We start from the raw sequence: 20045 nt of genomic DNA, 5'->3' as shown, positions 1-20045 counted from the left end.
ACATATATGGATAGGTTTGAGGAGCATGTGGGGCACATCAGTACCATGGAGAGAGCTTCATATGCTCTGCCATACCTCTACAGCCATCAGGCTTTTGGGGAGAGGGCGGAGGTCGAGAAGATGGGGGGCCCGGACATTTTCATTTGTACCTCATCATTTCTCATTTCTGAACATCAGCTATAGTTTACTGTATGTTAAATTGAGTGTATTAACCTATATAATCACAGTCCAGTCCAGGATTCAGCAATCTGTGTGGAGTTTCCATGTGCACACTGACTAGCAAGCATAGATATTAATCCATTTGGGACTAGATCATTCAAGTGGGTTATAATATTCTGGGAACTATCCATGAACCGCCATATGCCAAATTGGTTGCATTAATTGATGACAGTTCATTATCAATTAATCTGTGTAGAGTTTGTATGTGCGATTGTGTAAAAAAAAAACATAAAATGGATAAAAACATGCTGCAAAACATCAGCTAAAGCTTATTACATGCTCAGCTGAGTGTATTAACCTATGTAATGACCAAGATTTATCAATCTGTGTGGAATAGATACAGAATGTGTACACTTACTCAAGCATACAGTAGATATCCATCTTTTTGGGACCAGCCCATTAGGAGGCTTGATAAATAATAACAATTTTGGGACCACAACTCTTGTGACACCGTTCATCCCATGAGAAATATGTACAATTGCCATTTAATTATGTATCAAGGAATGGTTCCATTTTCTCTGTAATTTGTTTTAATACAATTTTGCACATTTTTATATCCAGTTTTAGGGTAAATCGATACAAGTTATATTTGACATGATATTTTGACAGTTTAACCATAAGAGTGCCCCAGGAAGTCTTTTTTTTTTTGTCTTTCTCCCTGTGCAAAACCTTGTAACTTTCACCGTTGAACCAGAAGTGCACAACTCATGGGTTCGGACCTTAGGCTTGGTCACAAAATAATTTTTTGAATGTGAGATATTTTGGAAGATGCTTCCCCTTATCTAATGCACATGGGCAATTAGTTCAGAGACAATAAAGGGTTGAGAAGAATGCTGTAAATGGGCCCTGAGGAGACATTTCTGGGCAAGTCCGCCTTTGTGCCATTTGATCAATCTTTTAGGGAGTTAAAATGCGTATATTTGTCCAATTTGCTGTCTATTCCTCGACAATGTTTTCCCAAATCTTGGGAAATGTTTTCCCAAATCTTGGGAAATGTTTTCCCAACGGGACTAAACACAGGATTTGTTCTGCTAGCTCAGTAATTAGTATACTATTTGCTTAAGCACTTACTGCCCACATTTGCTAATGATCCTATCAGACCATTAATATGACATTATACATTCCATAGAGACCTGACAAGAGAATATTAGCCACTGGAGCATGTGAGCAGACCGGCGAACCCCCAAATGTGGTCCTGTCTGCATGCGCTCACCCTGGTCAGAGCAGACACCTCCCTCTGGTTGGCAACGGGACCTAACAATGTTATTCCCCCCTGTCTATGGGTAATAAACCTTTATAGTTTACTCGGTTTTTAAAAAAAATTAATTTCTGGCAACATTTCTGATCTTTTTAAATACTTTTTTTCTACTAATACACTATTTAAAAAACATTTAAAGGAAAAATTCTTAAACTTTTTTTTGTTTTTGCAATGCAACTTTCAGGATGTTAAAGACATATAGTTGTAAAAATTATGATAAAATATTGAGCACATTCTTTACTATCGTGTATTCTGATTTATGTAGATTACTATATTTTATAGTTATTAAGGTGCTATCCGTGAAGTTTATTAAAATTAACAACGTATTTAAAAAAAAACACCAATAGCAAATGCTAAATTTTCCCCAAAAATTTAAATTTCTAGTAAAAAGGCATTTTATTTTATTTATTTATTAGAAAATTTCAAAAACCGTCTGCTTCATTTGACCAGTTATATCAAATTTCATCTTTTCATCGCATGAAAATTCCAGGAGAAAGCAATAAATACAAATCTGTTAAATACATTAATTATGTGGTGGCAATCCATATTTTAGCTCAATGCAATCCAGCCCAATACAATCTTATTAAAGAGCTCACACAAGAAATAAGAGTTTGGACATCTACTATATGATCCTACACCACATGTGTGTATCTAACGTGTGTAGTGAGAATCAGATGGTGGTGAATGTGTGTTTGGGCCACATCACTGCCAGGGCCGGCTCCGGGGCTTGTGGCGCCCCGGGCGGCTTTAGGGGGCGTGGCTTTGTACAGGGGGCGTGGTCATTTACGCCCCCTGTACAGCTGAATTGATGTGCGGTGCGCGATGACGTCATCGCGCACCGCACAGCAAAGGTCCTCTCCACGAAGGGAAACTAGACGCGTAGCGTCTAGTTCCCTTCGTGGAGAGGACCTTTGCTGTGCGGTGCGCGATGACGTCATCGCGCACCGCACAGTAAAGGACCTCTCCAGGAAGGGAAACTAGACGTGTACGCGTCTAGTTTCCCTTCCCAGCGGTAGCGGCCGGGGGCAGCGGGCAGCGGGCAGCAGGGGGCACACACCAGTAGCGGATCTTGCCCTGGTGCGGCGCCCTCCGGAAGACGGCGCCCCGGGCAAAAGTACTGCTTGCCCGTGGCAAGATCCGCTACTGATCACTGCCAAACTATAATAATGCCCACATGTATATACTGCTGCACCTGTGTATAATGCCCACATGTATATACTGCTGCACCTGTGTATAATGCCCGCATGTATATATTGCTGCACCTGTGTATAATACCCACATGTATATACTGCTGCACCTGTGTATAATGCCCACATGTATGTACTGCTGCACCTGTGTTTAATGCCCACATGTATATACAGCTGCACCTGTGTATAATGCCCACATGTATATATCGCTGCACCAGTGTATAATGCCCACTTGTATATACTGCTGCACCTGTGTATAATGCCCACATGTATATACCGCTGCACCTGTGTATAATGCCCACATGTATATAATGCTGCACCTGTGTATAATGTCCACATGTATATACCGCTGCACCTGTGTGTATAATGCACACATGTATATACTGCTGTACCTGTGTATAATGCCCACCTGTATATACTGCTGCACCTGTGTATAATGCCCACATGTATATACTGCTGTCCCCGTTTATAATGCCCACATGTATATACTGCTGCACCTGTGTATAACGCCCACATGTATATACTGCTGCACCTGTGTGTAATGCCCACATGTATATACTGCTGCACCTATGTATAATGCCCACATGTGTATACCGCTGCACCTGTGTATAATGCCCACATGTATATACTGCTGCACCTGTGTGTAATGCCCACATGTGTATACTGCTGCACCTGTGTATAATGCCCACATGTATATACTGCTGCCCCTGTGTACAATGCCCACATGTATATACCGCTGCACCTGTGTACAATGACCACATGTATATACTGCTGCACCTGTGTATAATGCCCACATGTGTATACTGCTGCACCTGTGTATAATGCCCACATGTGTATACTGCTGCACCTGTGTATAATGCCCACATGTATATACTGCTGCACCTGTGTGTAATGCCCACATGTATATACTGCTGCACCTGTGTATAATGCCCATATGTATATACTGCTGCACCTGTGTATAATGCCCACATGTATATACTGCGTCCCCTTTGTACAATGCCCACATGTATATACCGCTGCACCTGTGTATAATGCCCACATGTATATACTGCTGCACCTGTGTATAATGCCCACATGTGTATACTGCTGCACCTGTGTATAATGTCCACATGTGTATACTGCTGCACCTGTGTATAATGCCCACATGTTTATACCGCTGCACCTGTGTATAATGCCCACATGTATATACTGCTGCACCTGTGTATAATGCCCACATGTATATACTGCTGCACCTGTGTATAATGCCCACATATATATACTGCTGCACCTGTGTATTATGCGCATGTGAACCTTTTGGGTCATATATTGTGTGTAAGTCTGTCTCTGGTACTAGCCAGTTCCTCCTGAGCCACTTACCTCACTGCACATCCATGATTCTGACCATAACTGATATGGAATTATAGTTACTGCCACTCTTCTCTAGTAACAATTATACACACACTGTAATGAATGTATTATGAAAACTACTTAAAAAAACATCAGTATGTTGCCTATGCGTCTAGAATTAATTACTCTATTTCTTTTGTGCACACAGCCATCATAAATTCCGACTGCTAATCTGGACATTTACAAAGAAATGACATCTATTAATTGCAATAAATTAGAATATAACTGCAATACAGTATAGTTCATATTGTATCCCATATACTTCATATTGTATCCCATACTCTTAATATTGTATCCCATATACTTGATATTGTATCCCATATACTTCATATTGTATCCCATACACTTAATATTGTATCCCATATACTTTATATTGTATCCCATACACTTAATATTGTATCCCATACACTTAATATTGTATCCCATATACTTTATATTGTATCCCATATATCCTTTTCTTTTGGCATCATAAGAAAGGTATGTGCAGGGATAGGATCTGAGTTTGCAGGGGTTGGTTTTGTCTATTAAACGATTGCCACTTAAAAAATACGGGCAATCTCGTCTGAAATCCCAGACCTCCACAAACTGGGACCCTATTACATTTCCCCGATGTGGGGGATGTAATGATTTGCGAGATGGGCGGAGCTCCGAGACTCCGCCCGAACTTGTATGTTTTTTTAAAGCAGCAAAGGTTTACAAGGCAAAACCAACCAGGTTTAGTCTTGTAAACGTTTGCTGCTTTAAAAAAACGTACGAGTTCAGTCGGCGTCTAGAGTCCCGGCCGTCTCGCAAGCCATTACTTTCGTCCCGTAGTGTTTCTTCATACCATGTGTAATTAGTACAAGGTATCTTAAATGATAATCTAATATCACACTGTTACTGATTAATTATAGTCATTAAATGTACATCAAAGCAATAAGACATTTTTGTATCATTTCCATCCTGGCTCAAGTCCTGTAGCTCTTACACATAATATTTCCCCCATGAATGATAATAACCTGCATTAGTTTTAACTTATCTTGTTTTAACCTTTCTACACAATTTATTTGTAAATTCATTTTATCAAATACACTAATTTCAGCTGAATGCCTCTGAATAATAAGCCTTTCCGTCACTCCGGGAAGCCTGACATGGGAGCTCCCAGGGTGCGACACCATATTGCCGGGTTGGTGACATCAGCGGTGACGCGGCGGGGCGCTGCTTGTCCACACACAATGGGGGTAATTCAGAGTTGATCGTAGATGTGCTAAATTTGGCACATCTACGATCAGTTTCTCAGACATGCGGGAGGACGCCCAGCAGAGGGCTAGTCCGCCCGCATGTCAGGCCCCGCCCACCGCGCAGTTACCAAAGAATCGCACTGCAGTGATGCTTTTGTACCTGGCAAGTAGCTGCCTACCTGCGCAGCTCCTGCGCACTGGCAGGGAGCTACCCACCGTGTTCTAGGTCGCAACGGCTGCATGTGATGTCATGCAGCCGCCGCAACCTGCCCCCCCCCCCCCCATGTTCCGGACATGCCTCCATTGTCCGTACCACGCCCCACCAACGGCGTTCTAACTCCTTTGGCATGCCGCCTCCCTCTGCAGAGGTGTTCACAGCCACTGGGCTCCCGGGGTGCGCACGTGCAGTGCGGCCACTGCACGTGTGCACTCCACAAAGGGATTCAGACTGCGATTGTTGCCGCTGCAGCGATGCAGTCTGAATTACCCCCAGTGAAAGGGAAAGGGGACCCGGCTCCCGTTCACACTGCACAGTAACCCGGCTTGAGCACGAGTTCAACCCTGGTCTCTACCAGTGTTAAAATACCGGCTCGCTCGACCCGATATATTTCCCCTGGCACCTTTCAGACCGCACCTGAACACGGGTTATGCGCGCTCATGTGCCAATAACCCGTGTTCATAGCTGGCGGCCTGGAAGGGGTATAATAGTATCCTGTCATATTGTGTGAGTACAGTATATGAATCAGACCAGACCAGCTGAATGTGGAATATTCTGCAGAGCGCTTGTCTCCTCTACCCAGTCATTTACAGGGCAAAAACCATGTCTTGTAAATGAACATCCGACATCAGCCGACACCACACGCCTCTGGCAGCCCCTGACGCTTGTGAAACAGGTTTCTGAAACTCATTAACACACTTCAAACAACTGGGAGGATGGACAGATTGCAGCCTTGAGAAGATAATAATGTGCAAACATCTTCACATTCAAAGAGTAAAGAACAAATGTTCAAAGTATGTTTGATATGACCCATTGAATGCACGGCTCTATTGCGTAATAATAGCAATTATATGTATGTATTTATTTCTCCTTCATGCTAAAATAATTAGAGTGGAAGCGAGGTTTTGTTCACTTCACAGTTTGACGTTTATTATCTAAATTATAGATAAAAGATACTCGTGACTAAAAATATTTCTAGATAAATTACATTGTAATAAAAAAAAAAAATAGTTGTCAGAACATATAAGGCTAAATACAGACGTAGACCATGGGTGCTAGGAAGCTTTTATAACATAGGGGGAGATTTATCAAACATTGGAGAGAGATAAAGTACTAACCAATCAGCTCTTAACGGACAGCTTACAGGCTGTGTTTGAAAAATAACTGGAACTAATTGGCTGATACTTTATCTCTCTCCACCATATCTCTCCAAGCGTTATTAAATCTCTATAGACTCATGATGAATCATCTGTATCACGCTTGAGGCTTAATGTATGTGGTATGATAAATTAAATACTATATGACCTAATTCTGACATTTTATTCTGTTTTCGGTCAGTAGATGACATTGAAGATTGGATATTACAGATTCCTGCAGGTGAAAATGTTCACAGTATGCAACACTGGGCCTCATTCAGCATGGAACGTTGCTGCGGCAGCATTCACATGCGGATGCCCTGTGAAGTGTGTGCACACGCAGAAGCCGCACTGCGCCTGCGCACACTGTGAGATAAGACGGCATATCACTTGTGCGAACGCGTCTTCCTGATTAACAGGCAGAAGCGTATGCAGGGTGGGAGGTGGCATCGCAGCGGTGTTTAAGGAGTGGCATTTTAGCGTTGGTGGGGTGCGGTCTGGACAACACAGGCATGTCCGGACCGTTTGCGACCCAAAAGATGGCTGGTTGCCGCCTATCTTAGAAGCTAAGCTGCGTAGACAGGGGATGTAGTTAATATTTCGGCGGTCTGGATCCTGGCAGGGTGGACTTGCCCTATGCTGAATTAGGCCCACTCTCCTTAATTTCACACCTTTCGAGTTGTTCGCTCGTTGCCGATTTTCACTATGTTGCAATTTGTTGCAAACTGCGCATGCGCAAGGCACGCAGGGCGCATGCGCTTAGTTATTTAACTAAAAACTTAGCAGTTTTGCTGTGGATTCTGCTGCGCTTTTCAGTCGCACTGCTGTTTGGTAAATGATTGACAGGAAAGGGTCGTTTCTGGGTGGTAACTCAGCGTTTTCCCGGCGTTTGCAAAAAAACGCAAGCGTGTCAGGGAAAAACGCGTGAGTGTCTGGAGAAACGGGGGAGTGGCTGGCCGAACGCAGGGCGTGTTTGTGACATCAAACCATGAACTAAACGGACTGAGCTGATCGCAATCTAGGAGTAGGTCTGGAGCTACTTAGAAACTGCAGGGAATTATTTATTAGCAATTCTGCTAATCTTTCGTTCGCGCTTCTGCTAAGCTAAGATACACTCCCAGAGGGCGGCGGCCTAGCGTGTGCAATGCTGCTAAAAGCAGCTAGCGAGCGAACAACTCGGAATGAGAGCCATAGTCCAGAGTGTGAACTTTATTTCAATATTATTTTTTGTTTTTTTTTCAAAATGTTTTCATTTACATGCAACAAATAAAACACATCCCTCTACTATTACAAAAAGCATCAACTCAGCGGTCCAGGGGGGTAATTCAGACCTGATCGCTCGCTAGCGTTTTTTTGCAGCGCTGTGATCAGGTCAGAACTGCGCATACATATGTACCGCAATGTGCAGGTACAAAGCGGATGGGTTTGTGCAAAGAATCCATTCGCACGGGCGATCGCAAGGAGATTGACTGGAAGAGGGCGTTTGTGGGTGGCAAATGACCGTTTTCTGGGAGTGGTTGGAAAAACGCAGGCGTGTCAAAGCGTTTGCAGGGCGGGTGTCTGACGTCAATTCCGGGACTGGACAGGCTGATGAGATCGCAGCGGCTGAGTAAGTCCTACTCAGAGACTGCACAAGATCTGTTTGTACCGCTCGGCTGCACATGCGTTCGCACACTTGCAAAGTGAAAATACACTCCCCTATAGGCGGCGAATATCTGTTTGCCGCGCTGCAAAAAATAGCTAGCGAGTGATCAGGTCTAAATTAGGCCCCAGGTAACCGGGCTAATGAGTAACTAAATATAATATTAAATTGTACCAAGGGATATGTTATAAGGTGAGACACTGTAAAACTTACTTCAAGTAAGTGTTATTATTATATTATCATATATGGGCTTTCCCAAACTCCTATTGATGTCAGACCATATAATGAGGGAATACAGAACGTTGGTTTGTGGAGAGCTAGCAGCAGAGAGAAGTGAGTAAGGATCCGATTCTGTGTCATTTTTATAATTCCACTTTTCCTTCATGTACTGTATGTGATTTACTAAACAATGTACAATGTATTTCCTCTGTAACGTCTCCTTGTTTAAAGTACATTTACCTTAAACATAGATTTCTGTAATTAATGGATTGATTAATGTATATATTAAAATAAAATTAGGCAATCCTTTAATACTACATTATTAAAATCTATAAAAGCCATGATGTATTTTACAGCATATAGAATGATACATACAGAGCTTTAGTGATAATGAAATTATATTACTTTACAGTGATATTTAAATAATTAAATGAAGATGTTTTCGGATTTGTAATATTCCAAAATAATACTGTTAAACCCCCACAAAAACAATAATAATTAATAATATGCAACAAATGCTTTTTAATGTGTTCTTAGGAGAAATGAATTTGCCATGCTTCACCCTCCTTGGATATTTCATGTTATTGAGAGAAAAGGTTTCTTCACAGGTGAGATATTTATTTTTTTTGAGCCTTTTTAAACAAAATATGTATAAAATGTATTCTTGTAATATAAATCTTAATTAAATGTCATACAATTTAATGAGCATTCTGTTTTTTTCATCTACAATGAAACTTGTCACATCTCAAATTAATGGAGAACTAACGTAAATATATAATTTTACATGTTAATTTTGTTATAAACGTTCAAATAAAATTTACTCTCTTAGAAAATAGATTTCAAAATTGAGATGCAACAAATTCTTCAGAACATTTGAAAGTTGAATCTCAAGGACAGTTTAAATGTATTCACTAAACTGATTAACATCTAGCTTGCAGTAGAGAACCTATCTGCCTGTACTTTCCAGGTCACACAATAGCCCACCATATGTGGCTGATCATTCACCAAGATTTCACATCTGACCAGATCAAATCTGATATGTACCAATGCATGAAATTTTACTCAAAGACAACAATCAACAGAAAACCCATCAATATCTCCTAGTTGGTCCGTAGATCATGTTGCTCTAACTCAGTGATTTTCAACCTTTTTTAACTCGCGGCACACCGAACAATATTTTAAAATTGCCAAGGCACACCATCAGTTCCCCACAGGAATTAAAAAAACAAAAACCCACATTGGCCCTCATAGTAAAAAAAAATCCATACGTACATTGGCCTACACAGAAAAAACAATCACATTGCTCCCGGCTCCCCACATAAATCCTATTGCTCCCCACACGAATTATTCACATTGTTCCTCCCATAAATCCTTATTCTCCCCACATGAATTCTATTGTTCCCCACAGGAGAACTAAAATAACAAATATTAGCCACTACCGGTCAGCTGTCCTCCTCCCTGTCCCTCAGTGGTGGGAGTTGTTCATAGTGGAGTGCTGCGAATACCGAGCAGCGGGTGGTCGGGCAGGTGTGGAAGTGGGTGGGCAAGGAAAGCTGTGTATGCAGGCAGGAAATGGAAGATGTGTATGCAGGCAGGTGAGATGACTGGGTGGTGAGACGCGGCGGCGTGACCTATGATATCACACCGCCGCGTCTTCAAGGCATACGTCACGCCCAGAGCACTACTGAACCACTAAGAAGAGCCCGGTCCAACAGTTCATTCTGAACGTACAGGAAGCTGCTCTGGCTCCGTGGCACACCTTGCAACTGGTCGCGGCACACTAGTGTGCCACGGCAAACTGGTTGAAAAAGCCTGCTCTAACTCATTAACCAAACCTCCAGCTAAACAGCTTAATAATTCCATAATAATGAGATGAAATAGATTTCAATTATAATTAAATGTATTTATTTCTGGGTGTGGGTCCGGGGACGCTCCCTCCACAAATTAGCTGAAAGTGCTCCAACAGTTTCTATCATCACCTTTCAGGGGGTATTCAGAGTAAAAGGCTTATCATTAACCTGGTGATTTATACACAGGATTATATCATAGCTTTGTATTCTGATTCACATAGGCCATAACTACTTTTAAAACGTCTGTGATCATTTGTGATTGAATATTTGGCACTTGTCGGAGCACTGCTGCCATCCTCTGTCCCCTCAGTAAAGAACAGCCAGCTGTACCATGGTTGAAACATAATTGCTGCCCTCTTGTGGCTATTCCAGAAATTACAGAAAAACTTTTCAAACCTCCAAAATGTATCCCTAGAAGGAGACACTACCTTAATAAGAAGACAATGGGGGAAAATGTATGAAGCTGTCTAACGAAGTAGCAACCAATCGTCTACTACCTATCAGTTTATAGAACATAATAAATGCTAGCTAAAAGGTGTAGGTTGCTATGGGCAACTTCCCCACATGCCCACTTCTACATTCTTAGATACATCACCTCCATAGTTCTAAAAACCTCCCTCTGAGTTTTCTTTGCCTAGAGGCAAGCTAGTGGGTTATCCTACAACACCTATTACTAAACGTATTATTTCAACCAGATAACCCTCCCTTAGATGTCTAATGTAGAGACAACCACAAGTATTGCCCGTACTCACTGTTTAACAAAGCAGATCCCCATGAGGCTAAAACCCACAAGCCAGTACCACCCCATGACACATCAGGCTCAGAATCAGAGGACGCCCATCCCTACAACATGCAGGGAATTCCTCTTGATTACCAGAGCTCAGAGAGGAAGGTGTAAAATACGGGATCCGGTCTCTAGGTCGACAATGTTTGGGTCGACCACTATAGGTTGACATGTTTTATAGGTCGACAGGGTTTCTAGGTCGACATGTTCTAGGTCAACAAGTCAAAAGGTCGACATGAGTTTTTCACATTTTCTTCTTTTTTTTTACTTTTTCATATTTAACGATCCACGCAGACTACGAATGGGAATAGTAACCTGTGCCGAGCGCAGCGAGGGGACATGGTGCACTAATTGGGGTTCCCGGTCACTGTACGGAGAAAATGACACCCAAAAAACCTGAAAAACTCATGTCGACCTTTTGACCTGTCGACATAGAACATGTCGACCTATAGTGGTTGACCCAAACATTGTCACCCTAGACACAGTCGATCATATGAGCCACACCCGTAAAATACACGGCAGGCGATACTCTTGTTCCCATGTGCTGTGTGACCTCCGTGCAATGTGCAGAGGTCACATGATGACAGAACGCAGATAATGTGCCTGAGGGGGCTGTGACTTGGGGGCCGCCACCACTGGTTTATACGATTATATTTTTATGTAATTATACCCAGAGCTGTTGTACCACACATTTGTTATGGTATGTTTTACCAACAGGTCGATCGGCCTCCAGAACAGCCACGTAAGTTGCGCTCCATTTCTGTCATGGTTACATTTTTTATGTTAATATTAGATTGTAAACACCTGTTAAAAATGTAAAATACATGCGCAGTAATAATTTAAATAATTTAAATAAATTTGTAGCCCCCCCCCCCTCCCTGATTTGTCTAGTAGGCTGTGTGTTACAAACAAATAAGGGAATTAAAATAACATGATGTGTTAAAACAAATTGATTAGCTTCAAAAAAGGGGTGTAAAAGGTATTGCTGAAAACTGAACATACCCAAACTTTGGGGCAGGGCGATAACTAGGGTGGTGCAGATAGTGCCTTGCACACTGCACAGTTGCCATGCTCCGTCCACATCCATCCATAATGGCGTCAGCACTGCCTGCTGTTACATGACTACAGCAGGCAGTGTCAGGTACTAGTGAGAGGCTCCGAGTGTGTTTTTTGTGTGCTTCCCTCCCTCATTCTCTCCCGCTGGACATACGGGGACAGGAGCCCTGTGCTGAGTGCACTCATGCAGGACTTCAAGGTAGAGGAGGCGGCCGCTGAGTGATGTTGATTAGAGCCATGTACTGTTCATCAGAGTTATGTAAGTAAAACAGAGCTCTCATTCTCTGTAGGGGCTCTACCTGGCATAATGTGTATAAGGTGCTCTACTGTGGTGTAACATGTATAAGTGGCACTACTGTGTGGCATAACATATATAAAGGGAACTACTGTGTGGCATAATGTGTATAAGTGGCACTACGTGTGGTGAAACATGTATAAGTGGCACTACTGTGTGGGAAAATGTATAAGTGTCACTTATGTGTGACATAATGTGTATAGGTGCCACTACTTTGTGGTGTAACATGTATAAGTGGCACTACTGTGTGGTATAATGTGTATATAAGGGGTAATACTGTGTGGTGTAATTTTTATAACAGACACTACTGTGCGGTGTAAGGTTAATTAGTACTATTATGAGGCCACGCACCTTCCACATGAAGCCACGCCCCTATATTTTTGGCACGTGACTTAATGCACTGTCCCTATTTTAAATATAGGAGGGGGGCATCAATTCTCTTTCTGGCACAGGACACAAAATGTCTAGTTATGGCTCTGCTTTGGGGTTCCGAATCAAACAGAGTCCCATCTGGGGTCATCTTGGCGAGTTCAGATCTCGACTCTAAAAACCAAATCTCGCGTGTTTTGGATTGCATGCCAGTCCCCATTCGTTATTTCAGGTGCTATTTCACACTTGAAATTACTGATAATTAATGTAAATGATGTTAATAATACTGTATGAACAAAAACAGATCCAGATTACAGGATTTAGCTGTTTTTATCAATTTTTAAGAACTTCAGATCCAAATTGGCAAAACCAAAGCCGGATGATGGTTTAAAACCAAAACCCGGGGTTCTGGCCACATCCCTAGTACTGGTGTATATTTGGGAGAGGGGGAGCGCACTGCCGCTGTATTTTCCCAGTTACCCCAGATCACCATTATTCATACTGTACATACACTAACATAGACCCGTATGTACTATTGTAGAGACTGCAGCATGCCTAGGTGGAATAAGATAGGTGTGATTACTCACCGTTACCCTTTCTATATAGCATGTGACTGCTCCGATATCTGGGAGAGAAACAAAGGCTCACCCAGCGGAATCTACACCGTGAAACCAGATGGAGCTGACCTCTCATTTCAGGTACAGCAATCCGACTACTGACTATTAATTCTGGAGAAAGTAGCAATTATTGGGTGAAACATATAGCTTAGTCCATTCTTGTTGTTAGAATTCTTATTTGAAATTAAGATGATTAGATTTCAGTGCTCAGTGGAGAACTAATATAGAGGACCGTAATGCACTACAGCACAAAGGGCTTAATTCAGACCTGATAGCAGCAGCAAATTTGTTAGCTAATGGGCAAAACCATGGGGGTCATTCCAAGTTGATCGCTCGCTAGCTACTTTTAGCAGCCGTGCAAACGCATAGTCGCCGCCCACGGGGGGGGAGTGTGTTTTCGCTTTGCAAGTGTGCGAACGCCTGTGCAGCTGAGCTCTGCAAAAACATTTTGTGCAATTTCAGAGTAGCTCTGGACTTACTCAGCGCTTGCGATCACTTCAGTCTTTTTTGTGCTGGAATTGATGTCAGACACCCGCCCTGCAAACGCCCGGACATGCCTGCATTTTCCCTACCACTCCCAGAAAACGGTCAGTTGACACCCATAAACGCCCTCTTTCTGTCAATCTCCTTGCGATCGCCCGTGCGAATGGATTCTCTCCGTTAAATCCATCGCTCAGCAACGATCCGCTGTGTACCCGTACGATGAGCATGCGCGTTGAGGTGCATACGCATTCGCAGTAAAGACCTGATCGCTGCGCTGCGAAAATCTGCAGCGAGCTATCAACTCGTAATGACCCCCTATGTGCACTGCAGGTGGGGCAGAGGTAACATGTGCAGAGAGAGTTAGATTTGGGTGTGTTATTTTGTTTCTGTGCAGGGTAAATACTGGCTGCTTTATTTTTACACTGCAATTTAGATTTCAGTTAAACCCACCCCACCCACATCTACCTCTCTCTGCACTTGTTACATCTGCCCCCCACCCCACCAGTTCACATGGTTTTGCCCATTAGCTAACAAATTTGCTGCTGCCATCAGGTCTGAATTAGGCCCAGTGTTTGGTGTGTTGCAGTTTCCATCTTGAGACCTGCTGCTTAGATTTAGATATTCCTACTGTAAAGACCAGAGCACTGTCCTTTTTCTTCCTTATCAGGGTTCAGTGCTCGTTTGGATAGATGTTTAGAATCTTATAATATATAAACCACTGTTTAGTATAGATGAATAACCTCTCTCCTCCCCCTGCAGGTGTACTGTGAAATAACAGCCAAAGGAGGTTGGACTCTGGTACAGAAACACAATGGGGAGGACGGGTTATCCTTCGAGAAACTGTGGGAGGATTATGAAAATGGATTTGGAAATCTTAGCGGTAAATGGGTTTAAGTGTGACGCACGCTCCTCACAGATTCCACAAATATAGGAAATATAACATGTTTAAATATTAAGATGCCTTAAAGTCAGGGGGTGTTGAACTCATAGTGCCCCCCTCTCCCTCTTTGCACCAAGCTATATTACCCTTAGTGCACAACAAACTCCTGTCTCCACCCCTCATGCAGACAGGATCTCGCAGGCCACTGGCGTATGTGCTCATTCATTGTGCTTGGAGAACTTTTGCAATCCGTAGAGTTGTAGGTTGCAATGACTTAGGTAGACGTACATCTTTGGATTTATGATGGGACAATCATTCATGATTTTTAATTGCTCTTTAGACTTGGCCCTTCTGTATATTTATCTGGTCAGCCATTGAGCCAAGTGTGCCAGTCCAAGAAACCTGGCGCTCCCATCGGTGAAGCTCGGAGGAAAGAAAGTTTCCAAGGATTCTCATTAAACTGTGTCACACCACGGTATGGTTGTTGTATGCAGTTTGAGTAGGTTTACAATATACAAAATGACAGAGGATACTCTCCTAGTACGCAATCCCAGCAAGCTGAGTCTAGAACCATAAAGGAACACCCCTACAATTCCCTAAACATATCAAGACAAACAAACGACTTGTTGACCCATGGCACTTAGGACATACAGTGGGTCTGTTCCCCCTCTTTCTGGCCTCGTTGTAGGGAGATGTCGGTATATGTAAACTATGAAAAAAAAAATCGCACAATGATCCTCGTGTAATACTGTATGACCTCTGGGGATTTAAATGTGCAAAATAGTCTAGTCCAATGGGGACACCTTAAAAGTGATATTCTTTGGAGATGCCCCCAATACAATGCCCTCACAAGTTACTGGTAAATACCGTACAGGTGTCTCATAAAATAATCTTGCTCTTATCCTGGTAAAACACCATCACCATAGGTGGGTGTGGTATGGAAGGTCGACAGTAGCTAGGTCAAGTGTCTAGGTCAACCACTATTGGTCGACAGTAACTAGGTCGATATGGTCTAGGTCAAAAGGTCGACATGAGTTTTTTAAATCTTTTTTGGGTGTCGTTTTCTCCGTACAGTGACCGGGAACCCCAATTAGTGCACCGTGTCCCCTCGCATAGCTCGCTTCGCTCCCCATGCTTTGGGCAAGGTGCCTCGCTCCGCTAACGCTGCGCTCGCACAGGATACTATTCCCAGTCGTAGTCCACGTGGATCGTTAAGTATGAAAAAGTTCAAAAAAGATTTAAAAAAAAAAAACCTCATGTTGACCTTTTGACCTGTCGACCTAGAACATGTTGACCTAGAGACCCTGTCGACATAGTTACTGTCGCCCAATAGTGGTCTACCTAGTTACTGTCGACCTAGAGATCAGATCCCACCGTAGCTAGATATTTGCCGGGGATGCCCCCTTCATAAATCAGTCACATACTCTGAACTGGCATGAGGCACATCAGGTGGGTCTTTATATGCTCCCAACGGAGCCTATTACCATTGTACTGGAGAGCTGACTGCCAGTGTTTGTGTTGCAACGCATGTCTGTCTTGTTTCGTGTCGTCCGCTTCCACATTAACTTCAGACAATTAAAAGGATATTTAATTATTATGTAAAACAAAAGCTGACCAGTTTTTCAGCACAGTGTTTCTATTTATTGGCTAAGTATGTTGGATATCTTTAAGTGGTACAACCACATTAATATCAACTGTTAGTGACTGTATGGAGCTATAATGAGGATGGGAGACTTCGTTTTATTGTTCTCACCCCATTACACACAAGTATTGTTTTTTGAGCAGAACAGCTCTTTTAGTAAGATGAAACGATAAAATCAGGTATTGACGACAAGCAAGAATACATCTCATTTTCTACCAGTTAGCATGAAATGATTTTATCATTCAGCGACGTCTTTTGTCAATGAGATGACTTCAGGTAAGTATATAAAGTGTGTCTGATTGCTGTCACGCTTTATGTGTTGTTGCTGAAGGTGAGCACTGGCTGGGACTCCGACACCTTCATCGGCTGACACACCAGGCGCACAGACCCTGCGCACTGCGGATCCGCCTTGGGGACTTTGCGGGCAGAGAAGCTTACGCCCAGTACAGTCCCTTCAGTGTTGGGGAAGGCTATTACCAGCTCTCTGCAGGAAACTACTCCGGCACAGCAGGTAAGTGGCCGGAGTTCACACTGAAATACATGATGCAGAAAAGCCGGACAGGAGGACAATGGGCCTAATTCAGACCTGATCACTAGGCGTGTCGGTCCGTAGCACAGGGGAGCACCGGTCAGCGATGGGATGGTGCGAGAAAAGCGATCACACGGGCGACCGCAATGTGACTGACAGGAAGAGGCCGTCTGTGGGTGGCAACTGACCGTTTTCAGGGAGCGTCTGGAGAAACGCAGGAGGCACAAGGCGTTTGAAGGGAGGGTGTCTGACGTCAGCTCCGGCCCCGATCATCGCACTGGAAGAGTAAGTCCTGGGCTGTGCAGAGACTGTGCATCTCTCCTGCACATACGATCGCATCCAGTGGCGGATCTTGCCACGGGCAAGCAGGACTTTTGCCCGGGGCGCCGCCTTCCGGAGGGCGCTGGCGCCATCCGGAGGGCGCTGCACCGTGGCAAGATCCGCCACTGCTGCCCGCTGTGTCCCTGTCCGCCTCCGCTGCCGTCCCCGTCCCGATCCCCGTCCCCGTCCGCCTCCTGAAGGGAACTAGACGCTATGCGTCTAGTTTCCCTTCCTGGAGAGTAACTTTGCTGAGCGGTGCGCGATGACATCATCGCGCACCGCACAGCAAAGGTCCTCTCTACGAAGGGAACTAGACTCATAGCGTCTAGTTTCCCTTCGTGGAGAGAACCTTTTGCTGTGCGGTGCGCGATGACGTCATCGCGCACCGCTCAGCATTCAAGCGGCGCTTTTAATGTACAGGGGGCGTAATTGACCACGCCCCCTGTATTAGGCCACGCCCCATTTCCTGCCCGGGGCGCTCTGCGCCCTTGAACCGGCCCTGATCGCATCCCTGCACAGCGATTTCTCCCTCCCCCTGTAGGCAGCGACTACCTGATCGCAGGGATGCAAAAAACGCACCCTAGCGATCAGGTCTGAATTAGGTCCAATGTCCCTAACATTATATAAAGTTTTCCAGGGTTCTTTTCAAAATGTACACATATTTGTATTATCACAGGAGATGCCTTCCGAGGGAACATTGGAATTAGTAGGACCAATCAGCATGGCAGCTTCTTCAGCACTCTGGACCATCCCGCTGACAACTGTTATCCGGTGTGTCCTGTCAGTGGCATCTTATTCCCAAGCTGCAGCTACATTCTTCGTGCCGGCTGGTGGTTTAACGCCTGTGGATCAGCCAATCTGAACGGCATGTGGCGCGGCCCTCCAAAGAACAGGTTCTGGCCCTCTTCGGTGACTTGGCCAACATGGAGGCCCTACGAGTCCCTCAAGTTCAGCGAAATGTATCTGATTCACAATTAGTGGCCAAATATAGGAGTAAAAATACAGTCTTTCCATCTACAGAATAAGATAAGAGAGAGGCACACCTTATCATATATCTTGTAAATAATAAATGCACCAAGTAGACCTTATAGCAACGATAGTTTAAAACACTTCAGGTTATTGCCAGCCAAGGCTCACCAAGTGTTTGCAAATATGTATAACTGAGATCTCTGCAATGCTATTATCATGTAGGATGTAAATCTCATTTGTTGGTACTTCACAGTGTGCTGGGGGAAATTGTTTTTTCTTGTTCAGGTTAGCCCCTACCTTCCATGCACCTGAGATGAGCCAATAAATTGATTGAGCAACTTACATTCTGTGTATCATCTCTTCACAAGCAGTGTGTTCCGAATACACAGAGTGCCACATGGGAGGGTGCAGACTCCTGAAAAGATGCTCAATGTTGGAGTCTCAGTCATTGCATGTCTAAACGCACAGTAGCACACAGTGGGGCTTTACCATATAGTGTCAGACACACCTGCTACATAAGACCCACAGACGGCAGCGGCTGCTTCTGTATCAGGACCCAGATGTCAGCTTTTCATTCTTCATTGTGTGTGTAAAAGCAGCCTGATATCCTACAGGAAGAATATGTCAGGGGACAAGGCTATCCTACAAATCAACGTAAGTGCTGTGTGCAATATATAAACAAGGCCAGTCCATGGATAATGTAAAATTACATGAGATCTACAGTATCTAGCTATCTAGTATGAGCCCACGGCTACAGTTGAGATGGCCATTGACCATCAATGACTCCAAATCATCAATGCTTTATGGACAGTGTTGAATACGTTTGCCATCAAAGCCAAATGGTTTCCGCCATCGATGGTTTAAAACCACCTAATTGCTCTTTTTTTTCTTTCTTTTCCTTTTAGAGTGCCAGAACACGGAGCATAGCTCCGCCCCTGACACCCATGAAGCTCCACCCTCCATATTCTGATTGTCAGTGAAAGTACAGTGATGACCATCAGTTTGTGAAACCATCAATGTTCATCTACTGCATATTATGCAACCATTGATGGACGCATGCCATATTGCCATCGATGGTAGGCACACCTATGGGCACAACTAATGTACAGTACTTATGCCTACCAGTAGGAAGACCCAGTTGTCACCATGTGTCCTATACCTTCAGCCATCAATTTAGGTATTATTTGTTTTGTTCCAAATTTTCAAGGTACCAACAGAATTTAACATGAAGGGCGGTCAGAAAGGAACCTCTTGGAAGTTTATGTTCAGCTACTGCAATATCTCCCATTTCCTGTTTGACAAAACCTTTTCATTAACACATTATTCCGTGTGGGGTGTGACAGTGGGTGGTATTCATGTGACCGGCGGTCTGCTGACCGACAGTCACATGACCTCCTCCACCATCCCGATGGCTCACTATCCCGATGGTCGGCATGCCGACCAACAGGGACTATTTCCACTCGTGGGTGTCCACGACACCCATAGAGTGGGAATAGAACCTGTGGCAACCGCAGATCGCCACCGAGCCCGCAGCGTGGCAAGCGCAGCGAGCCCGCAAGGGGCTTGCTGCATCCGCCCCTCCCCGCCGGGATCCCGGCGTCGGTATGCTGCCGGGATCCCGGCGTCGGTAAGCTGACCGGCGGTCTCCTGACCGCCGGTCAGCCGTACTACACCCGTGACAGTGTACAGAAGGAAAAAAGGTATGAAAGGGGAAATGAAGAAAGTAGTGATTGACACATAGGGGGGCGATTCAAATGTTTGAAAAG

General features: G+C 44.0%; 1 protein-coding gene across 1 annotated transcript in view; it reads left to right on the top strand.

Annotated features, from left to right (window-relative positions):
- Positions 1–18295, top strand: part of LOC134980786 (fibrinogen-like protein 1) — an 18859-nt gene extending 564 nt beyond the window's left edge. Inside the window, exons 2-6 of the mRNA XM_063947753.1 lie at positions 9022–9092; positions 13445–13536; positions 14698–14818; positions 16792–16971; positions 17987–18295. Of these exons, the coding sequence (XP_063803823.1) occupies positions 9022–9092; positions 13445–13536; positions 14698–14818; positions 16792–16971; positions 17987–18288 (766 nt within the window). The 3' untranslated portion in view covers positions 18289–18295. The remainder of the gene's footprint in view (positions 1–9021; positions 9093–13444; positions 13537–14697; positions 14819–16791; positions 16972–17986) is intronic.
- Positions 18296–20045: the final 1750 nt, after the last annotated feature.

The sequence above is a fragment of the Pseudophryne corroboree genome, chromosome 12 (assembly GCF_028390025.1).
Source record: "Pseudophryne corroboree isolate aPseCor3 chromosome 12, aPseCor3.hap2, whole genome shotgun sequence".
NCBI lineage: Eukaryota > Metazoa > Chordata > Amphibia > Anura > Myobatrachidae > Pseudophryne > Pseudophryne corroboree.
This window is presented reverse-complemented; position numbering and strand designations above follow the sequence as displayed.